This window comes from Sciurus vulgaris (assembly GCF_902686455.1).
Source record: "Sciurus vulgaris genome assembly, chromosome: 2".
NCBI classification, from domain to species: domain Eukaryota; kingdom Metazoa; phylum Chordata; class Mammalia; order Rodentia; family Sciuridae; genus Sciurus; species Sciurus vulgaris.
Genome location: NC_136462.1, coordinates 28,443,962 through 28,466,645, shown reverse-complemented (window position 1 = coordinate 28,466,645; position 22,684 = coordinate 28,443,962). Strand labels below are relative to the sequence as shown.

At 42.5% G+C, this 22,684-nt stretch overlaps 1 protein-coding gene across 24 annotated transcripts in view; it reads left to right on the top strand.

Moving 5' to 3' along the window:
• TTLL5 (tubulin tyrosine ligase like 5) overlaps positions 1–22,684 on the top strand; it is a 270,061-nt gene that overhangs the window by 141,324 nt on the left and 106,053 nt on the right. For all 24 annotated transcript variants that reach the window (XR_013762165.1, XM_079129213.1, XM_079129214.1 and 21 more), the window contains one exon: positions 17,130–17,284. Coding sequence is in view for 23 of the 24 variants with exons in the window: in XM_079129213.1 (XP_078985339.1) it covers positions 17,130–17,284 (155 nt within the window). In the remaining variant the exon portion in view is untranslated. The remainder of the gene's footprint in view (positions 1–17,129; positions 17,285–22,684) is intronic.

Below are 22,684 nucleotides of genomic sequence, written 5' to 3'. Positions count from 1 at the left end.
ACTTGAAATTATTGGATATTTCTAAGAAACCATTTTATTTTGCTTTTAATTTCAACTACTTAGTCTTTTAAAGCATTTAGTGGCATTTTCCGTAAAACTCTATTCCACCATGTTTTATTTATTTATTAAGAAGCATTTGAACTCAGCTCTTAAGAGTGTTCCAGCCTTTGAACTAAGTCATAAAGGTGGTCCTCAGTGTGAAGTAACTCACAGTGTCACTAGGGTGCAGCCACCTGACCAGATGAACACATGTGACAGGTGCAAGGAAGCCACCAAAGGGTTCCTGGCCCAGCTTGTGTGGAGTGGGAGGAGGCCAGAGCAGCCTACGTAATATCAGCTGGGCCTTAGAGGTAAGCAGGTAGGAGCAGAGGAAGAGAAGGAGCAGTTTCCAGAATGACAACGAGCATGCCTGTGTTCAGAGGTGTGTAGGAGGCTGGGGAGTCAGCAGTGGTACCTGGGATTGAAGTGCCTAGAAGGCAGGGCTGACTCAGGGAGCTTTGGAGGCCCCCCCATGCAGGAGCTTGGCCTTCTCTTAGATGATGCAGAACCACTGAGGGACAACTGCTCGCCCTTCAGCTGGATCACTCAAGCCCCTGGGAGAAGGTGGGCTGGAGGATGAGGCAGTGTTACCTTTTTTCCCTCCCTGTGAGGCTAGGGACCAAAGGCAAAGAGTACTCTGACAACCCCCCAAATTGTTAATAAAACCTAGAATACGAAAGAATATCAGACTTTTGCTGCCACATGAGCAGTGGCTACTTAAAAAATGTTCATGCAAGCATATGTACATCTGAAATAACACGAGGTGCATGTTCTCAACCTATTATTATTCAACAGATATCTTAGAAATCTGAGCAGAGAGCAGTTCAGATTTAATCTTTTCCCTTGGCATGTGAGAGACTGGCTGTCACGTGGGATGGGATCTTGTGGCAGCCTATGTGTTCTTTCCTGAAAGCAATGTTTTCTAGAAGCATCCGTGCCTGTGGGGGCCCCTGTGGAGGCTCTAGGGTGCTGGTGCATGGCGTCGATGTGAGGTCTCCCTATCTCCATCTCACTCGGTGCCGCGAGAGAGTGCAGCGCTGAGCTCAAGCAGACGTGGCCCTTTGTGGTTAATGCTGTTAGAGCGCAGAAGAATGTGGCGAATTAGCCCGGCCCTGTGGTGAGGAGTGGGAGGCAGGCCTCAGAGGGAGCGCTGGCCCTGTCTGTGCTGGCGAGTGTGAGATTTCAGGACCCAGCTATCATTAGGAGCAGCTCCAGCTCTCCCAGCCTGGAGTTTAATCAAAGGGATAGCAGCAGACCACCCAGGCGGCCCACTGCGAACCCGGTGCTGTGTCAGTCTCTGCTCCCCAGCCAGCCGCGCGCGACGTGGCCAGGCCTCCTGGAAATGTGCTGACAGATACGGAGGAGGGAGGAGACACTCTTTGCTCTTCACATTTTTCATTTAGATGGAGAAGGGAACAGAAAACCATTCGGTTTCTTTCATTTTCTTGCTCCTTTCTGGGATCCCTTCCTGCCTAGTCCTAGAGCAGCTATATCTGAGGCATGGAGCGTTTGGTTCACAGCGCGTACTGACTCACTCGCATTCACAGAGGAATTCTTTATCGTTCCTTCTGTTTTAGCAGCTACCATTATAAGGATCCAAAGTGGACCTCGAGAGAATCTCCACTTCAAAATTGCAATGTGAAAGTGAAATTGGGAGAGACTAACCTAACCCTAACCCTAACTCTTAGAAACGGTGCCCAGTGTATCACAAGTGTGAGCATCTGGCCACGGAAACTTTCATAATGCCTCCTTATCTAAGCTTATCTGGACATGTATGGACACTGCACATTTGTGCTTTGCTTTTGTGATTCTTTACTAACTTTAGTTCTTTTGGTTTTGTTTTCTTTCTTGGTAGAGAAAGTTGAGCTCTTTCAGACCATATACATTACCTGTTCCCATTTCTAGAAAGAGAAAAGGGTAAAAAGAAAAACAGAAGCTTTTCAGTTGGTGAGATCTTCAGCAAGTTACTTGGCCTCACTGGACCTTGATTTCTTCATCTGTAAAAAAAAAAAAAAAAAAGGTAATTTTAGTATCAAGACTAAGTCTCCCTCCTGGAGGTTTGTGCCTTTGCTCTCTGACCAAGCTCCGAAGGGTCCTGGAGGCTTGGCCTCTCTCCCTGGGGCCTAGCTCCGAAGGGTCCTATCTTGTTCCCTCATTCTTTTATGTCTCTTGAGACTTTAATCTCCAGTGTTCCTTAGTTCCTTAGCTATTGTTTGAAAATAACCTTTCTTTTATTTTTCACCTCTTTTAACTTGTCTTCCCTAAGTAACTTGCTGTCCCCTATTTCCCTTTGGTGCCAACCTCCCACACTTACCTGTGCAGACCAACTTTATTTCTTAACATTTGTTCAGCTCTCTCAGAGGTTGCAGATGACCTTGAAATTGCCAACTTTAGTCACCTGGCTTTAGTCCTCTCCTTCCTTCAGCTTTTGGCTCTGTTATTGACCACCTCCTATGTGAAATGTTCTGAGTTTCTCCAACCCTCCCATAGTTTCTCTGACAGCTCATTCCTGTATCAAAGCTCTTCCCCCTGGAAACTAGGTTCCATTTTCAACAATGTTTTAAAAGCCACTGGTATGTAGACCTAAATGTACAGAACTGATAATAGCAGAGTGGCCATGGTTGAAGATGAGGTGACTACTGGGCTCTGTGTCCCCTTATTCTCTGTGACTGTCCTCCACCAGACCTGTGGATTTCAGTCTGTAATTCTAAGAACTTTTCTTATTTTTTCTCTCTGTAGTTTCTCCTGGGGTAAATTTTCTTCTTCTATGGCTTCATATCGTATCTCTCAGTTGATTTTTCCCAAATATGCATCTTTAGTTTGAACCCTTTGCTGAATGCCAGGTCCAAATTTCCAGCTACCTGCTAGACATTTCCACCTAACTTGTATTGCCCAGCATCCAACATATTTGATGTATTTTTGTTTCAAACATGTTTTGAAAGTACTGAAAAAAAAATTGGCATATCTTAAGCTGTTAGCTGTCCTCGATTCTCTCTTCTCTGTGTTAGAGGTAGTGCAGTCCTAGGGACTTGGGCATGGAGATGCGATTATCTCTCTGCTTCCTCATTCTCTCTGTGTCCAACCAGTTCCCAAGCCTTGTACATTCTGACTCTACCGTATCTCTGCTCTCTATCTTCTCTGTTTCACTTTTACATTCACTGTCCTGCTAAAGGCCTTCATTATCTCTCAGCTGGACAGCTGTAATTACCTCTTAATGGTCTTTGGGTCAGTCTCCTCCTGTTCACCCTCATCTTTACTCTGAAGGACTCTTTGTAAACCACCAGTCTGATCATGGTAATCCTCTGCTCCGGAATCTCAAGGGGGCTTCCTGTTGTCTATGATGTGAAGCCCAAGCTATTAAATGTTATTCTAAGCCTTTATTTAGAATCTGGCTCCAGGCTGCTTCTGTTGCCTGTTTCCCTCCTATCCCAGGTTTCTGTGTGGCTCAACTAGAGTTTCTGTTAGTTTTCCTGCCTTAGTTTACACCATCCTCTCACAAAAAATGTCCCCCAGTTACCGTGTCTGATGCTCACTTCCGTCCAGGCTCAGCATAGACACCACTGTGCTCATATGCAGGCTGTTTCTTCATCACTCTGTGTGTGTCAGCATGGCTGGGAGTGAACTCCTTGAGGGTGGTGTCCTTTGCTACCTCAGAACATGACTTGTGGGTAGTTTAGTTGGCCCTCTATACCTGTGAGTTCTGATATTTTTGAAGAATCAAATGAAGGACCCCCTAATGTCCCAGCCTGAAGTCTTCTTCCTATTCTATGTGCACCTTTAGCCCTGTGTTAATCCGTAGCCTGCTTGTGCCAGGGCAGTTTGGTAGGTTGCCAAAAGACCAAAGAAAATACCTGACAGGATATGAGGCATAAGGCTTCATTGAGAAATGCTTCCAGGGAAGGCCAGTGGCCACCAGCTGAACAGAGCACCTCCTCCCTCATAGTGTTTTCCAGGTTGTATCTCCTCTCCTGCACAGCATTTTGTCCAGTGACAGCTGACTGGATGAGCAGTACGTCCTTTCCACAGGGCCCTCAGTTCTGCACCAGTCACCACCAAGAGAGTTTTGTGTTAGGCTCCAGAAGCAGTGCATCATTAGCTTGCTTAGTTTGCTTGTACTACCAGTATCCCAAGGACTAACTGTCCTGACACAGAAGTAACCAAGTAGCTTTCTACAGATAACACTAGATTGCCTAATTCCCAGCATGCGCCAGAAGAAAGCTCTATTCAAAGTAGTAAATATCTGGACATTCAGGCCCAGACCCACTTTCATTGTTCCTTTAACTTGGCTAGATTTTTAGGAATGGGTGTTTCTTTGTCCCCCTTTTCTTTAAGGATGACACACCTTTGTTAGTCACTCTCTGTAACAGGTCTATTATAATGGTTTGAATCTCTTCTTTCTGGTTTGGCTTTAAACCACACGATGGCAGTTCTTTCTAACCTAACACCTTGCCCTTACTTGGTAGACATTAATTGCATGACTTGCTAAATGGAAAAGAATTTCTCTTCTGCTTTTTGTCAGCTTTTAAATTCTCTTTTAAAACTACTGCTTTCCTTTTTTTCCCTCCCCATTAATAATACCACCCCTGCCCTTCATGCTAATGCCACTGACATTAATTAGACACCTGCTTTGTATTAGGTGTGTACTGGGGACTAGCCCCCTGAGAAATGTACTTTTTTTTTTTTTTTTTTTTTAACCTATGAAGGTGAAGAAATAGAAACTGGTCCCACAAATGGCAAGATTCAAACTCAGGTCTGTCTGGACTGCGTGTCCTGCGTACGTCAATGTTTTTCTGCCTTTTTCTCTTTGAATCAAGAATCAAAGCTCTTGTTAGACTAAAACAACTGAGTATAATGCTGTCAGCCTGCTGTTCCTGTGACATTGCTGCAGAGTTGTAGCCAAGCCTGTGCTCGAGCCTGTACATAGACTGGGAATGGAACTTCCTTTCTGTTTTCATGATTGCTCACCCTGAAGCAGGTTGAGAAACATGTGACTCTATCTAGATTATCAGTTGTGTATTGTGTGAACTTCTTATCAGTCCTTATCAGATTATTTAATGGGATGGTCACCTAATTCTTTTGAGCAGGCAAAAATCTACCTTCCTTAAGCCCCGGAGATGCAATAAGTGTGGATCTACTTACGGTGACAGCATCCTGTAGCTCCAATCAGCTCACAAAAACTGAAAGAGATCTGGCATTTTATCAGGTTGACTTCCCAGGAACGTCTTTGGAAACCCTTAATCTGGAACTCTTAGTGGATTTCGGAGCACTGAACGTTTTATGTGTATTATGTAAGTGATGAAGTAGGATTGGGGGTGGGGGGGGGAAGCCATGCTTAAGTTTAGTGCTAACATGTCCGTACGTACTGCAGATCCCCTGTGTTTCTTAACCCCTTTTAAAATATAGTTAACGTTGTAGCCCTTGTCTTCTGGTTATGGGAGTGTAAATGTGATGTTCATTTTATTAGCACCCAGGAATTCAGAAAGGAATTGAAACTGCCTTAAAACATGTTTATTGGTTGTTGTGACTAGTGATTTAATAAATGCTCTTGAAGTGCCCTTGCAGAAGTACTCCAAGTATAACTGTTTAAGGGCGATTCTTCTCATATCATTGATTAAATATATTTTTTAGTGTTTCTCCAGTGGTGAAACTCTTACAGTAAGAGGAGTCATGGTGGGCTGGGGCTGTAGCTCTGTGGCAGAGAGCTTGCCTAGCATGTGTGAGGCACTGGGTTTGATCCTTAGCACCACATAAAAATAAACAAACAAAATAAAGGCATGCTGTCCATCTACAACTACAAAAAATTTAAAACAGAGAAGAACAGACATAGCACTTTGGGTTTTCCTTTTCCTTGATAATGAGTGGAATAGATACTGGTATTTCCCATTCAAGGGCTACCCTTTGCTCTATGGACACACTGAAACACGTCAGAAAAGTAGCTGTTGCATTTCCCTGTTCTAGATCATCGAGAGCCCCTTGACTGGTGGAATGGAAGCTTTCATGGCAAGTTTAATTGATCCAGTCATGTTCTGATGAGCCTTTATATAAACACCACAGAGAGCATTATTCTCAAATGCTACTGAAAATAATGTGAATATAGAACTAGACAAATTTATCTTTATGTTGTTAGCTCAAGTGGTCACTTTAAGAATCTAATTAAAGCTACATTCTTCCTCCTGAAAAAAATGTGCAAACTTAGAAATTTGTATTCAGTCCCAAGGAGTTTATAGACAGGCCCACATACATACCCAGGCTCCCTCTTGATGCCCCATGGACACTTGCTCTCCAAGTTTAGAACCCCTGAAATCTTCAAGGTAATATATGGCCTTTAATAGCAATAAATTGGTCCAGACTCAGCCTATAAACCACTTTTGCCTTACACATTCTTTATGTATTTCAGTGATATCCTCATTAGGCTGTAATCTCCAGAAACACAAGGATTATTTTTATTGTTCTTCCTTACTGCTCAAAAGTATGTCAAGCCCAGAGTTGGTATCTGATAAATATTTGCTTTAGTTCCTGAAATAATCTTGTAAACACTCTCTTTAAATCTCCTTGGACTAGAAATCTAAGACTTTTCTCTGCGCAGTCATGCAAACCTGTAATCCCAGGTACTTGGGAGGCTGAATCAGGAATATTGCAAGTTCAAGGCCAGCCTCAGCAACTTAGTAAAACTCTGTCTTAAAATAAAAAATGAAAAGTGCTGGGATATAGCTCAGTGGAACAGCATCCTATGTTCATTCTCTGTGCCCGCTCCCCCCAAAGAGAATGATACCTTAAGATTTTATGGACCTTTTTTGATGAGGAAATTGAGCTAGAGGAAGGTTAAAAGCTGCCTTGGAAATGCCGTGTCACCAGTTGCCAATATGTTAAGCTGCTGTTTACTAAATCTTTGATGTTGAATTTCCATCTCCATTTTGATGAAATTTGAACTTCATTTGAGTGAATCACAAATGGTTCACTAGGCCTTTTCAGTTTCAGAGCCATGAAGACAAATATAGTATACACATTGTTCAGACACGGGACAAAATCTGTATGTCAAAGCTATTATTTCACTCATTTGAGAACCTTGCCCAAGGCTTCGGGAACAGGCCAAAATCATCTCTAAAATTATGCCAGACGCTAGCAGGAGCAACACTTACCCCTCACTCTAGTCCCTGATTATTTTATTTCCTTTAATTTCAAAGCTGTCTCTCCCTTGTGGTCTGTGCAGAAAGAGGTAATTTGGAACCTCTAATTTCCTTTCTAGCCTTCCAGTGACATTAACCACTTTTCTGCTCACTGGTGAAACTGACTACTAACTGGAGAAAAGTGTGTTTAGGAGTAGAAGGGTCTTTGCCAGGATGCTTTGCTGGAATATCTTGGGGCGAGATCCACTCATTTAGCCCTTTGTATCTGTGGGTTCTGCGTCCTTGGTTTCAACCAACCATGGATTGAAAATATTTGGGGAAAAAAAATTAATCTGTATTGAACATGTACAGACATTTTTTCTTGTCATTTTCCTTAAACAATACAGCATAACAACTATGTTCATGGCATTGACATTGTATTAGGTATTATAGGTAATCTAAAGATGAATTAAGGAGATTGTGCACAAATTATACGTAGATCTTTCACCTTCCCCTGCCCTGCCTCTGCCCTGGAGGTTGAACTCAAGGTCTCACATATACTAGGCAAGTACTGTACACTGAGTGGTAACCCCAGCCCCTCATAATTTTATATAAGGGACTTAAGCATCCTCAGATATCTGAGGTCCTATAACTAATCCCCTGTAGATACAAAGGGAATGTAAGTGAATTTGCACTTACTAGGCCAAGTTCTGGATATATAAACAGTGAATAAAGTACAGACCCAGTCCTAAAGCAGCTTGCAATTTGTGGGGTGAAATCCAAAAAAATAAAAATATATTTGCAATTGTAATACAAAACATGGCATAAACCATCTTCAACCCTACCACTATGCTCTTGAAGCACTTTAATGGCAGAGATTGTTCACAGTAGAGGGAGATTCTTTATGAGAAATAAATTTGACATTAGAATATGTAAAGTTTACATAAGATGAGAGTGATCAAACACGCAAAAGCGTCTGGTTTTCCTATTTCCAGGTGGGGGCTGATTTCTACCTCTCCTGGCCCAGCAGTGATACACAAGCAGCAATGATAAACCTTGGTACTGTGTTAAGAAAGGTCAGAGTTATGTGTGAACCTGCAAGTCCTGGGCAGAGGGGGATCTTTGCCTGTACATTTGTAGGCAGGCCATACATAAGAGAAGTGTGGAATTCTGGTGTCTGCTGTGTGGAGTGTCTTGTCCTTCAGGAATTGCCACAGCACATAGGATAGAGTGCACACACACACACGCACACACACACACACACACAAGCAGATGCTGCTTAATGGGCTCTCTCCTGGAGGACTTGAGGACTCATATTGGACACATTATTTTTTCACTAACTTATGTTACTTTTTTCAACCTTTACTAAAAACCTCACCAACTCAAAATATCACTTTCTTTGGATTTGTTTTTCCATGGTGGAGCTTGAAGGTTATTACACACATAGCTGTTAAACATTGATCCAGAGAGAACTGTGGCTAGAATCCAGAATCATTACCTTGAGGTTCAAGAGGAGATGCCCAGAGAGAATCTTCCAGAAAAAAAGAAAAAAGCTTTCTGTGAATTACTATAAGTTCTTTGGCTCCAGACTCCAGTATTATCACTAGCTTTGGTGACTTAGGCTACATAGCGTATGATCCGACATTTTCCTTTCCCATCAGGCCTAAAACTATATCTAATTGTCCTCCTAGGCTCACCTTCTAATCTTGATTTTTAAACCATTTTCATTTTGATGTTAAAGAAAGGTATAGAAAGATCAATCTAAGGAAAGACACATTTTCCCATTTGCCCCTAGAACAAAACTGGTATCAGACACCCACTTTTTGACCTTCACTTCTTGAGTGGCAGGCAGCTCCGTTTTGCCTTACCAGCTACGTGAGAAGATATAATTCAAAAGAGGGCAGATCTGAAGAGAAAACTGTCAATGTGTGAACTCAAGAGCTTTTACCATCAGATTATAAACCAGGATCTGCAGTTCTGAGGCTCAGCTCCCTCCCCTAGCTTAGCCGGAAGGAAGAGGAGACCCCAAGAGCTGCCCTGCATCCCAGCCTCGTCCTTGCTCACCTGGCTGTTGTGACTCAGTTGACCTCAGCCCTTGCAGCCCATCTCGGCTCACAGCACTGGTGGTGCCTACCCTTCCCACAGTTCTCACCTGGCACTGTTGTGTGATTGAGGCGCTTACTCTCATCTACCTGATCCAGGGTAGATCCAGTGTGGCACTCGAGGACTGCCTCAAGGTGTTCTCTGTCCCTGTCACCCTAATTTTCACCAAATTAGACTTTCACTTCTCATTCTTCCTGCTTGTCTGTCTCTGAATTCCTTCTTTCCTTCTCCCTATCCTTTTAGGCCTAGCTGAAAGGCTTTCTTTCACATACTTAGCATTGCTCTGTTCTGGAAACGTACATTGCTTTTTGTCTTAGGGTCTTGTTCCCCCCATTAGATTATAAATTCCTACATGGCTTGAGGGCAGAGGCCACATTTTTATTTATATACACCTTAGGACTTCTTCCAAGGCCTTGCCTATGATAGACATTATGCTAGTTCTTTTTAAAATTATTTTTGCCTTTGAGCTTCTTCTGAGCATTCCAGACGCAGCGTTGTAGAGCATGGAACCTCAGTGAGGGGATCTAGTTGGACCTGTTCCTGCCCTTCTTTGAATACCGGTATGGTATGCATCTGAGTGGATAGGGGTATGTTCTGGGAATCCATCAGGGGCGGTGCCATGCTATTTTAATTATAGCGCTGGCTGCAGCACTACTTTTAGCATACAGCAGTAACAAGCAGTAACACTTGGGCAGGCCAGGCACCGGAAATTGGCCTCCTCCTCTGTTTCTCCTACCCCCTTTCAATCCATCACCTGTATTTATTCCTGCTATAATTTAAACACCTGTCTAGATGGAATGCATGCAATGTGTCCCTACCCCACACATTTAGATATTTGCTCACCTGCCTTATTCGGAAGGCTGCCTCTAAAATAAACAGTGTTCTGGTACTAAAAGAAAAAATGCAGTGAGGTCAGCGTGGCAATGGACATGAGGCAGGGAAGGGGAGTGGAACATCTGGATAAGCTGCTCCAGGAGAGTGGGAGCAGAGCAAGAGGAGGGGGAGAGACATCTGCCAGGCAGGCCACGGCTGAGGTGGAGATGGGCCCAGTGGCCAGCTTTCCCACAGGCAGCCATTCATGCAATGAAACAGCTGGGGGGAGGCGCCAGTGGAGGCATAGGAAACAGGCAGATTGTTTGGGGACTTAAATGTTTTTTATTTATTTTTTAATAGTTGCCATTTCTCATGGCAGCATAATAAGCAGTCTTAGAATTTTCTGAAGTTTGTTCTAAACTGTTTATCTACTTTTGCATTCTGGACATATTTAATGACTACTCCTTTTAAAGTTAAGCATCTGAACAAAGTTGAGAGAGTTCCTGATGGAACAATTTTCTCGCCCCAGTTCCCTTTGTTGTTTTATATCTTGCTCCTCACCCTATCAAAGGCATTTGTGCTATTTGTTGGAAGATCCCTTGAGGTTTATAGAGGACAGGAAGCAGTGAATGGTTCCTCCTTCCTGTTTTCTCCTTTCATTTTCTACTGCCTTGTAGAAAATGACAGCTTTACAAGACATGAATTACCTGTGGATTTTGTTAAATGTGGTTCACTGAGGCTGGGCTGAGATTCTGCATTTTGAACAAGTTGCCAGTAATGCAGTTGCTGCTGGTCCACAGGCTGAAACTCTAAGAAACTCTTAAGAAGTAAGGCTCAGTGGTACCAGACAGTGCGAGTGGGACCGTGATCAAAACTACAAGGGTGAGAGGTCACGCAGTAGGAAGACCAGCAGTTGAACCTGGGACTGACACGTTTGTTCTTGAGCAGGTTATTTCACCGCTCATTCTCAGTTTCCCCATCTAGCTGTCTTAAAACTTAAGTGAGTATACATATCATTGGCCTAGAGTAATGCTTGCAACAAACTAAGTATTTGTTAAATTTAGCCATTGTTAGTGATAATATGATTTTGTTATTACTACTGTTAATGTAATAGAATCTGAAAAGTATCATATTTGCTTAAACATTGACCATGGAAGATCATCTTAAAGGTCCAAATGCAAATTTATAAGGTTCTTTTATGTGTATGCGGCACTTTGCACATAGATGTCAGTATCCGTTATCAACTGGGCACATTCTTTTGAGTCATAGTCCCCATGATAAAAATGGGTTTTAAACTGTCCTTTGTCTACCAGAACCTATTGTGAACAATGGCACAAGTTTATGACCAATGGTATGCATTTCATTTGCCAGTCTAGATTTAATAGCCTAAATTCTAGTTATTAGCCCAGAAAAGCCAGCAATCCCCAAGGCTGTAACCTCCATGTTAATAGCCTATACTACTAACGAAAATGATGAGCCACTGATTTTGCGAGTATTTCTGTCTTTGTATGTGCTATAAGGCTGTCCTTCTAAACAATCCTGTACCAGTGAAATCTTTTTTTTTTTTTTTTTTTTTTTTTTGGTGCCAGGGATTGAACACAGTGATGCTTAACTAGTGAGCCACATCCCCAGCTCTTTTTTATATTTTATGTAGAGACAGGGTCTCACTGAGTTGCTTCAGGACCTCCCTAGGTTGCTGAGGCTGGCTGTGGACTTGTGATCCTCCCGCCTCAGCCTCCTGAGCTGCTGCGATCACAGGTGTGCGCCTGCTCCCAACACCAACGAAATCTTGATTATTGTTGCATATCAAGTACCTATAAGTGCTGTTTATCACTTTCTCTTCTTCTGCTCAAAGCTGGTTTCATAATGTTACCTGGACAAATGTAGATGGTCAAGAGGCAGATGCAGCATAGATACCCTCATTTATCCCTCCTCTGTTCTGTCAGGAAAGGAGCCTCCAGGTGAGAACCCTAATGGGCTGTGTAATTTTAGGTTTGATGCAATGCTGGGAAGTTTGCCTTGACTTTGGGCCTTCACTGGGTTAGACAAGGTGGTGTTAGGGCCAAAATTAATCCTTGGATCCATTTTAGTTCAGTGGCTCCTTCTGCCCATTCTGAAATAGACTAGGAACTGAAAGGAAGGACCAGAGGTCGCCTTGGTTTAATCTAGAGGTGATTTCGGTGTGGTAAACTTTAACCAGGTGTAAACCTGTACCCATAAGATTTATCCAGATCTTGATCAAGGCTCTGGAGGTTTATGGTCCAATAAAATAGTCTCTAGCGACACCTGACTTTCAAAATTCAAGTAAACCCTCAGAATCCAGTTTCTTAGCCACATTTCAAGTGTCTAATAAGTACTGTGGCTAATGGCTGCAGTATTGGACAGTATCGATTACAGAACATTTTCATTATCAGTAAATCTTCTGTTATATGATGCTCCCCTAAGCAGCTATAGAAAACAGACTGGTGATGGCTGTTTAGGGACCTGCAGAAAGAAATTGTGGTATGTATACACAATGGAGTATTACTCAGCCATAAAGAAGAATGACTTTATGACATTTGCCATCAATGGATAGATAAGGAGATTATCATTCTAAGTGAAATAAGCCAATCTCAAAAAACCAAAGGTTGAATGTTTACTCTGATATGTGGATAAGCTAACCCACAACAAGGGCAGGGGTGGGGGCGATTAGAAATTCAGGAGATTTGACAAAGAGGAATAAGGGAAGGGAGGGAGATGGGAAAAGGAAAGACAGTGGAATGAATCTCACATAACCTTCCCATGTACATATATGAATGCACCACAGCGAATCTCACCATCGTGTACATCCATAAGAAATCAATTTTTTAAAAATATGGGTAAATGACTGAAAGATCAGTAGAGGGAAGGGAACACAGGGGCGGAGAGAGGGAAGAGAAAGGAGAGGTACTGGGATCTGAATTAGAACAAGATATATCCCATGCTTTTATAATGATATCAAAATGGATTCTGCTGTCAAAAAAAAAAAAAAAAAGATGCTGATTCTGAAGCCACATTGAAGCCAGCCCTGAATCACGTGATCAGCAAAGGCAGAGCTGGTGTGAAGGCTGGCGAATGTGCTGGTGTCTTCTAGGCTAAGAATAGGGTATTTAAAATAGAGAGGTGGGTTGTTAACACTTTTGTTTTGATTTTGTTTTGATCGGAAAAAAAAAAAAAACCCAAAAAATGAAAACAAGAATCCGGTAGACAGAGAGGTGAGAATCCTGTAAAGTTTTCTCATTCCTAAGTAATGAATGGTACTATTATAGTTTAGATGTGGGCTTTCCCCAAAAGCTCACATATGAGACCATGCAAGAAGGTTTGGAGGAGAAATGTCAGTTATAGCTGTAACCTAATCAGTGAATTAATCCACTGAGTGGTGACGAAAGTGGTGTGGTGCGGCTGGAGGAGGTGGGAAGCAGGCGTGTGGCTTTGGGGGGTGTGTTTGTATCTGGAGAGTGGAGTCTCTCTCTGCTTCCTGATCATCACGTGAGCTGCTTCCCTCTGCCACACTCTTCTGCCATGTTGTTCAGCCTCACCTTGAGCCCCGAGGAATGGAGCCTGCTGTCTGTGGATTGAGACCTCTTGAAACCAGGAGCCCTTCAATAAATTCTTCTTCCCTTATAATTGTGCTGGCCAGGTCCTTTAGTCATAGCAGCAGAAAAGCTGATTGGAACCATCACTTTTGCTACTTCTTAAAATAAACTATTAGTAGTGCTTTGCTTTTTTTGTAAAAAGAAATTAATCAGCTGCCAACTGTGTATGTGTGTGTGGGTGACTAGGGATTGAACCCAGGAATGCTGCATCAAGCTACGTCCCCAGCACTTTTTATTTTTTGAGGCAAGGTCTCGCTAAGTTGCCTGAGGCTGGTCTAGAACTTGTGATCCTCCTGTCTCAGCCTCCTGCATCGCACTATGGCTGCCAGTTCTGGGATTATCCATGAAATAAGGATGGTTGTTACATGAATAAAAAAACCCCAGTAACCCAAAATTTGTTACATGTTCATGCCACTTTTTACTCTACCTGCTAAGTCAATGAGGATTTTTTGTTTGTTTTCTTTTAGTGTCCTGTGATGAAGAGGAAAGTGGGAAATAAAATTTGAGGGAAAGAAGGAAAAGTTGGTATTACTGATCCTTGTATAATCACTTTTCAGATTTGGGGGTCTGTATCAGAGGTTTTAAAAAACCTCTGATTTGGGGCAACTAGGATTGTTGTTTTACAGCCAACAAATGTACATGTTCTAGAACTGTTATGTAACTTTGAGTCAATTACTTCCCATAACCTCTCTGAGCCTTAGTTTCTTCTCTGTGACATGGGGTATAATGGTATCCATGAGTAACAGCCACTACTGTAGGGCCTTAAATGTTAAACTGTATCACTTGGGGAAGCTATACCCCATGTACTGGGATTCAAACACTGTTCTGATCTTGGCCTTCCCACTTAGCGGTGTGTGACTTGGGTCTAGCTGTTCAGCCTCTCTAGACTTTTGTTTTCCTTGGTAAAATGGAGTAATAGTAAAACTGTTTTCAGAGGCATTGCTCAGGATTAACTGAGATAATGCACTTCAAGATAATGTGAGGACATCTACTACATGGCATATAATGAGTGTTTGACAAGTGTTAACTGTGAAGATGTAGACGATGATGCTTAAATTAGGGGCAGCCCTGCCAAAAGATAGGAGATGACCAAATCTGTTCTCGCCTGTCCTTTTTGTTCACTAATCTCCAGACAATACCATTTATACCAAACATCGTAAAGTGTGCACATTCTGTTCTATCGATACTCCACTATTTATCATTATTAAGCCTCCTCTGGCACAACTGTTATCATAACGACCTTTCTCACTTTATAGTTTTTCTCCAAGCAGCAAGATCACATCTAATTTAAAAGGCCTGGTGTTTAAGTCCAGAGGGCAGGCTAGGGAGGAGGGGCCAGTGTGGGTTAGGAGTGTGTTCCCTCCCACGGGGCCTTCTTCTTGTCTGAGGGCCTGACCTCTGTTGCCTCCAGGGTCCAGGAAGAAAGACAATATACTTCAAAGGAAAACTGAGGGCTGTAATTTGTGACTGTCAGCCTGTGCCGTAGCTCTGCACCTGATATCTGTAGACAGCAGGACAGAAATGCTAAGTGGTTGCCTTAGGAGGCTTCTTCAAAAGCCTGGCCCACTCTGGAGGGCGCAGCCAGAGCGCCACACTCCTCACCTCCACAGATGCCAGAGACTGCTCCTGACCTATGGAGAACAGCATTCTGACAAGAAAAGTATTTTGAGTTTTTTGGTGTGAAGACATAGTTGTGGGCTTCTTTCACTCACTAACTTCTCTAACTAGGAAGGAAACACTATACTGTTACTAAAAATGACTTTTCTTCATAATTTTCAGATCGTTAAGAAATCTAGAATTCTTTTCATTTGTGAATGTCAAAATTATTAGTAACTTAGGATATTATATAGGAGAACATTTTGATTGGAATTTAAATCTAGATCATTCTCCTCTGAGTTCTTGCTCAGAACCCACTAAGTTTTACATCTTCCCTCCTTACAGCATCCCCCACGAATCTCACTTTGAAATGCTTTTCACAACCAACCTTTCTTCTCTGATTCCACTACCATTGCCCAGGTTTTAAACTTATCACCTCACATCTGAATTTGTCATAACTACTAAAAAGAACATTCTAGATTATAAAAGTAACAAATGCCCAGTATAGAAAATTAGGAGAATATATAAAGGTTATAAGAAAGAATATGTCACCAATCAGAGATAAATGCTATCTTTTCTGGATTTTTAGAAGCATGTATCCTTGTGTGTGTGTTTATGGTTAAGGAATTTGCACCTCCTCTATTTGGCTTTGTATTGTGGTTTTATATCACAGTTTTTTTTTTTTTTTTTTTGTGAGTTGTCAGCATGTTCCTGTATCATTTTTTTTTTCCAAAAGAAATGTTAATGGATAAATAATACCTTTTTACATGGAAAAAGAGAAACCTATTTGACAGTATTCTTAGCTATTTAGATCTCCTTTTTGAACAATAAAAGCAAAGCTTGCTTTGCCCTGTCTGTTCACTGTGGCCTGTGGTGAGAAAGAACATGGGCCCTGGACCAAAGACCATGCTCAGATCCTGCTCCTCACGTCCATTCCCAGCCTCAGGCAATCCTAAGCCTCAGCTTCCTTCTTTGTAACGAGGATTGTTATAGTACTCTTCACCATGCTTGAGTTAATTTATGAGATGTATGTGATGTATGCATTTACACAAAAGTTGCCTCACAGTAAATTCTAATAAATATCAATTGCTTTTGTAATACTTACTGTCATTAATCATCAGCATTTTTTCTCATAACTCCTAAGAGCTAGATTATGGCATCAAAGTGTACACATATTAGACTTTAGTGATATATTGTGAAATTGATTTTTAGAAAAGTTTTATCAATGTATAATCACACAATACCTAATTTCACTCTTTGTGGTCATGTGACACACAAAAATTGTATTTTTAACTTGCATATCTTTGTAATTTGCGTTTCTTTCTTATGATTTATATTTACCAGTGTAAATTAGTTAAAAATGTTTAATTGACCAATCATATTTATGCAAATTATGTTTTTTAAGTTATTTATGGAAGTCAATGTCCATTTTTATTGACTTCATTTTTTATAAATCACTGAGTTCTTATATATTATGATAATAATCATTATTTGTAACTAATGTCTGTTGAGCATTTAAAGCTTTCACATGAGGAAAAAAGGGCCAGAGTAAATCAGTGCTCAGTAAATCCTTATTGTTTTCATTATTTAACTTAGTTTTTTGCAGCACCTAGTACAGACCAGTGCCTTGCACATAGTAGGAGCAGAATAAGCCCATGTGCACTTATAGGGCCCATAGCCACCTGTGCCTCCGCTCTTGTGCACAGAAGCCACCCTCTCCTGTGCCTTTGTCACAGCCACTGCTTCAGCTCAGATGAGTCAGCATCTCTTGGACTTGACTTGATTATTCCCATATGTTTTTCACGATTCTTTTCTAAAACTCTGTAAAATCAGGTTATTTCCCTCACTTCATTTATAGGTAACAAACCTGAATTTGGCAAGTGGCGTCCTAAACAGAAGCAGTGCTTCAACGCCCCCCAGCCTCCGACCTGCCATCAGTCCTAGTGGTCCGACATGGTCCATGCAGTCAGACCCCCACGCGCCAGAGAACCGCTCCAGCCCCCCTGGAAGCAGGTACATGAAGGGCCCTGGAGGAGCATTGGGTTGCACGGGAGGGACTTCGTCCCAAGCAAGCAGGCCCTTCCCACTTGCAGGAAGTTCAAATGAACAGGAAATTTCTGATGATGTGAAGAAAATCACTTCTGCATGAAAGAGCAATTGATGCTACTTCCAGTCACACTGTCATGTTCTGAATTTTGGCATTTTATCCTTGCCTCCTGGATATTTGTTTGTTTTTGTTTTTGTGGTACTGGGGATTGAACCCAGAGACTCTACAACTGAGCCACAACCCTAGCCCTTTTCAAATTCTTTATCTTGAGATAGAATTTCACTAAGTTGCTGAGGCTGGCCTTGAACTTACAATCCTCCTGCCTCAGCTTCCCAAGTCCTTAGGATTACAGGCATGTGCCACAGTGTCCGCCTCCTCGTTCTTTTTTATGCCTTGTACTACATTGTGTTTCAATCACTTTGGACTCTTTTTTTTTTTTTTTAATCTTTGGAGGACATATTTGTTTTTTATGTTTTCACATAGGTTATATAATTAAACACAAATCAGGTTCCTGATTCCATTTGGGAAGTGGGAAGGAAATGTCCATTATGTAGAGAGAAGTAGCTATTTGTAAAATACAAATAGATTCTGGCCATAAGGCAAGCACCTTCTGAATTAAAAAAAAAAAAATCACTGTATTAAATTCTGGCCTCGGGACTGGGATTGTGGCTTAGTGGTGAAGCACTTGCCTAGCATGTGGGAGGCACTAGGTTTGATTCTCAGCTCCACATTCAAATAAATAAATAAAGATTCATCAACAACTAATACAAATATTTAAAACAAATTCTGGCCTCACTATATATTTTAAGTATTCCTGTATAAAAAATAAAAGAAGTGAGTTCCCACTGCATTTTAAGTGCATTAAATTGCATCAGTCCCCGAGTCAAATGAACTAGAGAGAAATGTGACTATAACAGTGACATCTCTGGCCATGGAGATTTTGTTCCCTCCAAATAAAGAAGCTCTAGCCCAGGTGACCCACTGAGTCCTCGCCCTGCACCAGCCTCTGTCTCTTCTATGCTGCCTTGCTCTGAGCTTGGAAAGGGGGACCAAAGACCTGAGCTTGAAGGAAATACTTGATTGTTATTAAAGTATCAGTTGGTATCAGAATTACTTATTAAGGGACTGATTTGGGACCAGAAACTGCCCGGGATACAACATAAACACCATAAACACAAGCACATTGTGTCATGCTCTGGGTCGATGGCTCTCAGACCCATTGTCATTGTGTTCGATGTGAAAAGAATCATCTTGGTTGAGAATTTTCATGAAGAGTTGGAGACCAAGGGGCAGGACTTTTTGGGACAGGACATCCTCTATATACAGTTTTTTTCACAGGAGAAGTCTTACTTGGTGATTTACAATCTACATTCCTGAAACAGAAGTTGTAAAAAAGTTCTGTTTATACCATAGAGCTTTATTTTCTATATAAATGTCTTCAAATATTCCATTTTCATGAGCCTCGTTCCTATGGAGAACACTTTCAGTACAATCTTGGATATTCTGTTTGACAAGGCTACAAGGCCTTTTCTATACTGTAAACAGAATGTCAAAAGTGCATATTTTGGAAAAGTAGAATTTCAGCACTTTTTATACTTGTAGATAGAAACAGGAGGTAACAAAATTGTGGCTGGTGGAGAGCTTTCTTGGGAGCACCTGCTGGTGGTGACATGAAATGTGGTGGAATCTACACACATTTGCGGGGACCCAGAGTTCAGCACGGGGAGTGACCGCCTCCCAGCCAGAGTGCTCCTTAGGCTGCAGTGGATGGTGCACTGTCCGGTTTCCCTCAGAGCCATTGCAGCCAAAACACAACCCCAAGAAATCCCCAGGCTCTTCCTTTTTGACTAAGTCGTACCCACAACAGCCCTCTCTTTGCCTCCTCTTTAAGCAGAGGGCCAGCCAGTTGTCAGGTCCCATTCCAGTCCAGCGTAGCCTTGGGGAATCTTCCACTGCCCCCAGGTAACCTCTGCTCGCCAGGACAGCCGCAGGCTCCGCTTTGGAGTTGCAGTTCTAGCGGCCCTAAGTGAATTCTCAGTCCTTCCAGAGCTGGCTGTTGTGGGCCCGGGCCAGAGGCTTTCCACACAGTGCCGAGTTCTGATTTCCATTTTTACCTGGTAAGTCACTATTTTATGAATATTTATTTAGTCTCTTATTGTTTTTCCTTTGTAGTGAGGGTGACTAAGTTCAATGAATATGGGACTCGCAGCTTAGAGATGTGAGTTTTATTACTGGTCTTGACACTAAGTGACCCTAAGCTATTCATTTAATCTTTTTATTGGGTAGGCATACTTACATGTAAACTGGCCTGTTTTGAGAGCTTTTAGATCGCCTTTAAAGCACTTTGATCTCCTTGAAGTGGGGGCTAGGTAAATAAAAGGTACTCTTACTAGTTTTTCTACAATAGCAGCAGTGGATTCCAGTGCTGATAAACTCTGCTAATTCACTAAACTCCAGGCTGCCTGTAAAGTGTAATGAGATGTAAAGAGAACCCCACTGCTGGCTGACTGTACTTTTTATCTCTCCGTGTCGGAGAATTCAGTGACTTGGTAGCCACAGGAATGAAAACTGGTGACTCACGAAAACTCTGCAAATAGTGTTATTTTTCATTTCCCCGTGGTGTTGCCATTGTTCTCAGTTTTATGGATCACACAAGTTTTCACCAGACAACCTTGTTCTTCCCCCGCTGTTGGAAACCACCCCAAATGTAGCCTCAGGGCTGTCGTCTCCCATTGGGTCAGTGTGAGCTCAGCCCAGCTCCTCAAATCCCCTGGTTCCTTTGGTCTGTCTGGAGTCCCTGTTCAGGCTTTGTTGTGGGAGAGGAAGGCAGAGAGCCCACAACTTGCCCAGACAGTCTGAGGCCTGGCCATGCAGCCTGCAGTTCCCTAGACACTCCGGAGCTGGACTTGGCCAGCCATTCCTCTGTTGTTACTTTCAGAGGTAATAAGTGAGATTAATTGCAGGCCATTCTCCAGAAGAGAGGAGTTAGGGCCAAATGCAGTCACATGCTTAGAAACCTGAGGTGTGCCTCCGAGCAAGGCCAGCTCAGAATTATACAGCAGGGACTCCAGGAGGCAGGTACCACGCGTTTATGACCTCCTTTTTTCTTCAAGTCACGTTTCCGGTCTCTGGATTTTGATACCTGGGTATTTCAGCTTTTCTTTGGCCAATGAGAAAGTTTGAATTTTTCGAGCTACCTTTTAATTATCCGTTTTCTGGGCACATGGGGAGTCATTAGGAGCTGAGAGCTGATGTACAAGGCACCTCCTCATTACTGCCAGCCTCCCGTGGAATTGGACCATGCCAGGGAGGAGAATTTCCTAGGTTAGGAGCACTCAGTGGGTCAGAGTGCATTTCTCTTTGTGAGACCTGGAAGGGTTACTGTGAAGTCTTGGCTGCTGCTGGGAATGATTTGGGAAGGACAGGGCCTCAGACAGCTTGGCAGGAACCTGAGGCCCTGTTTTTTCCAGTCCAGCCCTTCCTTGTGGATCGAGCTGTCAGGGAATCCCACGAATGTCTGGCTTCTGCCCCTTTGTATGTTTTTCCAGCATTTGTCATTGAATTATTTTTATCCATCTCTGGCTTTTTCACACACGCATCCTGGGGATTTGTCTGTTCCTCGATATTAAAGGTGGGGGAAGTTGACAAAAGAGCACAGCCATGAGTTGGTTCCTGCTTTTCATGATAGGGCATGGCTCTGTGGGCATGGCCGCCCGGCCTGGCCAGCTTCCACTCTGTAGTGACCACCTACAAGCCAGAATTTTGAATTCTACTGAGGAATGGGAAATCTTGGAAGGCCCTTTGTGATGTTACCCTGTCCTTCTGCTCTTTAGTAATAAATCATGAAGAGCTTCCTGTCCTGTCATACATCATTTTTAGGAAGACATTTTTCAGAGATTATGACTCCAGTTTAGCTAATACTTTTGTCCCTTCCTTTAGATTATTTGTTACAAATGTTGCTGAAGATTCTAGTCTCTGACTTCTCAGAGTTAATCCTCAGGAACTTTGGATTTGTTCATTTCTTTAAAAAATATGTCCTGTGTATTTTCTCTATGTCAGACATTGTTAGCTGCTGGGGAGTAACGATAAATAGCAGAGCATTTCCTGATCTCACAGAATTTACATGTCCTCAACACAAGGTTGGGTGCTAGGTAGGGTCTAAGAGCTTTAAGACAGGGTGTTTGGTTAGCATCTGGCATGGAGAAGGAGCCCTATACATATGAAGCAATTAGAGAACAGCGTCTGGCAGCATGTAACAAAGACCTCAGTTTTATTGTATAATTAGAAGAAAGATTGTCAAGAAGAGTATGTAAAAATTCAGTCCTGTCCCATGATAGACGACAACTGGGTTGTACATGAAATGAAATGAGCCTTTTGCAAGAGGGCAGATAATGTATGAGTCTGCTCATGTGAAATATCTAAAGTAGTCAAGATCATAGAGACTACACAGGAAGGTAGTTGCCAAGGACTCGGGGAAGAGGGGAGGGGACTTAGTGTTTAATGAGTGTAGAGTTTCAGTATTGCACGATGAAAATGTTCTAGAGATCTGTCGTAGAACAATGTGAATGTACTTCACACTCCTGGACTGTATACATAAAAATGATGAGATAGTAAATATAAAATCATGTGCTTTTTTACTATAAAAAAAGAAAGTTGACAATGAAGAATTTCCAAGAGAGCCCCATAGTTCCACAAAAATCATACAGTGACCCAAATGGCAAGGTTCATTCCTTCCCTGTGTGCGAGGGCGTTCTTCTGAACCGGCCCTTGCGGGGTTTCTCTTTCTTTAACAGCATGCCACCAACTTGAACCAATTCCACATAAGTGCAACTGAAAAATTTTAAAAAAAGAGCATGTGACCAGCGACCCTTGCTAGTGTGTAGTGAGGTGGAGGGGAAAGGACTTCACGAGTCAGATAGACCTGGGTTTGCGGGACTGAGTGTGTCACCTTGGGTACACTGCTTGGGATCTCTGAGAAGGAGTGAAATATCCCCATCTTTTAAAAAATGTGCGTCAATAGAACCTGCCCCATTATGCTGTTGAAGATTAATTTGAGTTGTATGTATGAAGGTAGCCAGCACGATGCCTGGTTTTGGTGTAGGATATTGATGACCCTTAGTTTCCTTTCCAGAAAAAAAGAAACTTAAAATTGGACCTGCTTGGGTTACAGTGTTGCTACACCCTAAGTTTAGCGCCCAGTTTGGATAAAATGGGCCCCTCCCCCGAGCACCATTCTGGACCAGCCCGCAGGCGGAGAGCACCCGTGCAGCTGGGGATGGGCAGGCTTCAGAACAGGCCGCGGAGGCTCTTCCCTCGCTCTGGCCCTCTGTGGAAGGGTGGCTTCTTTCCGCACAGCAGGCCTTCCT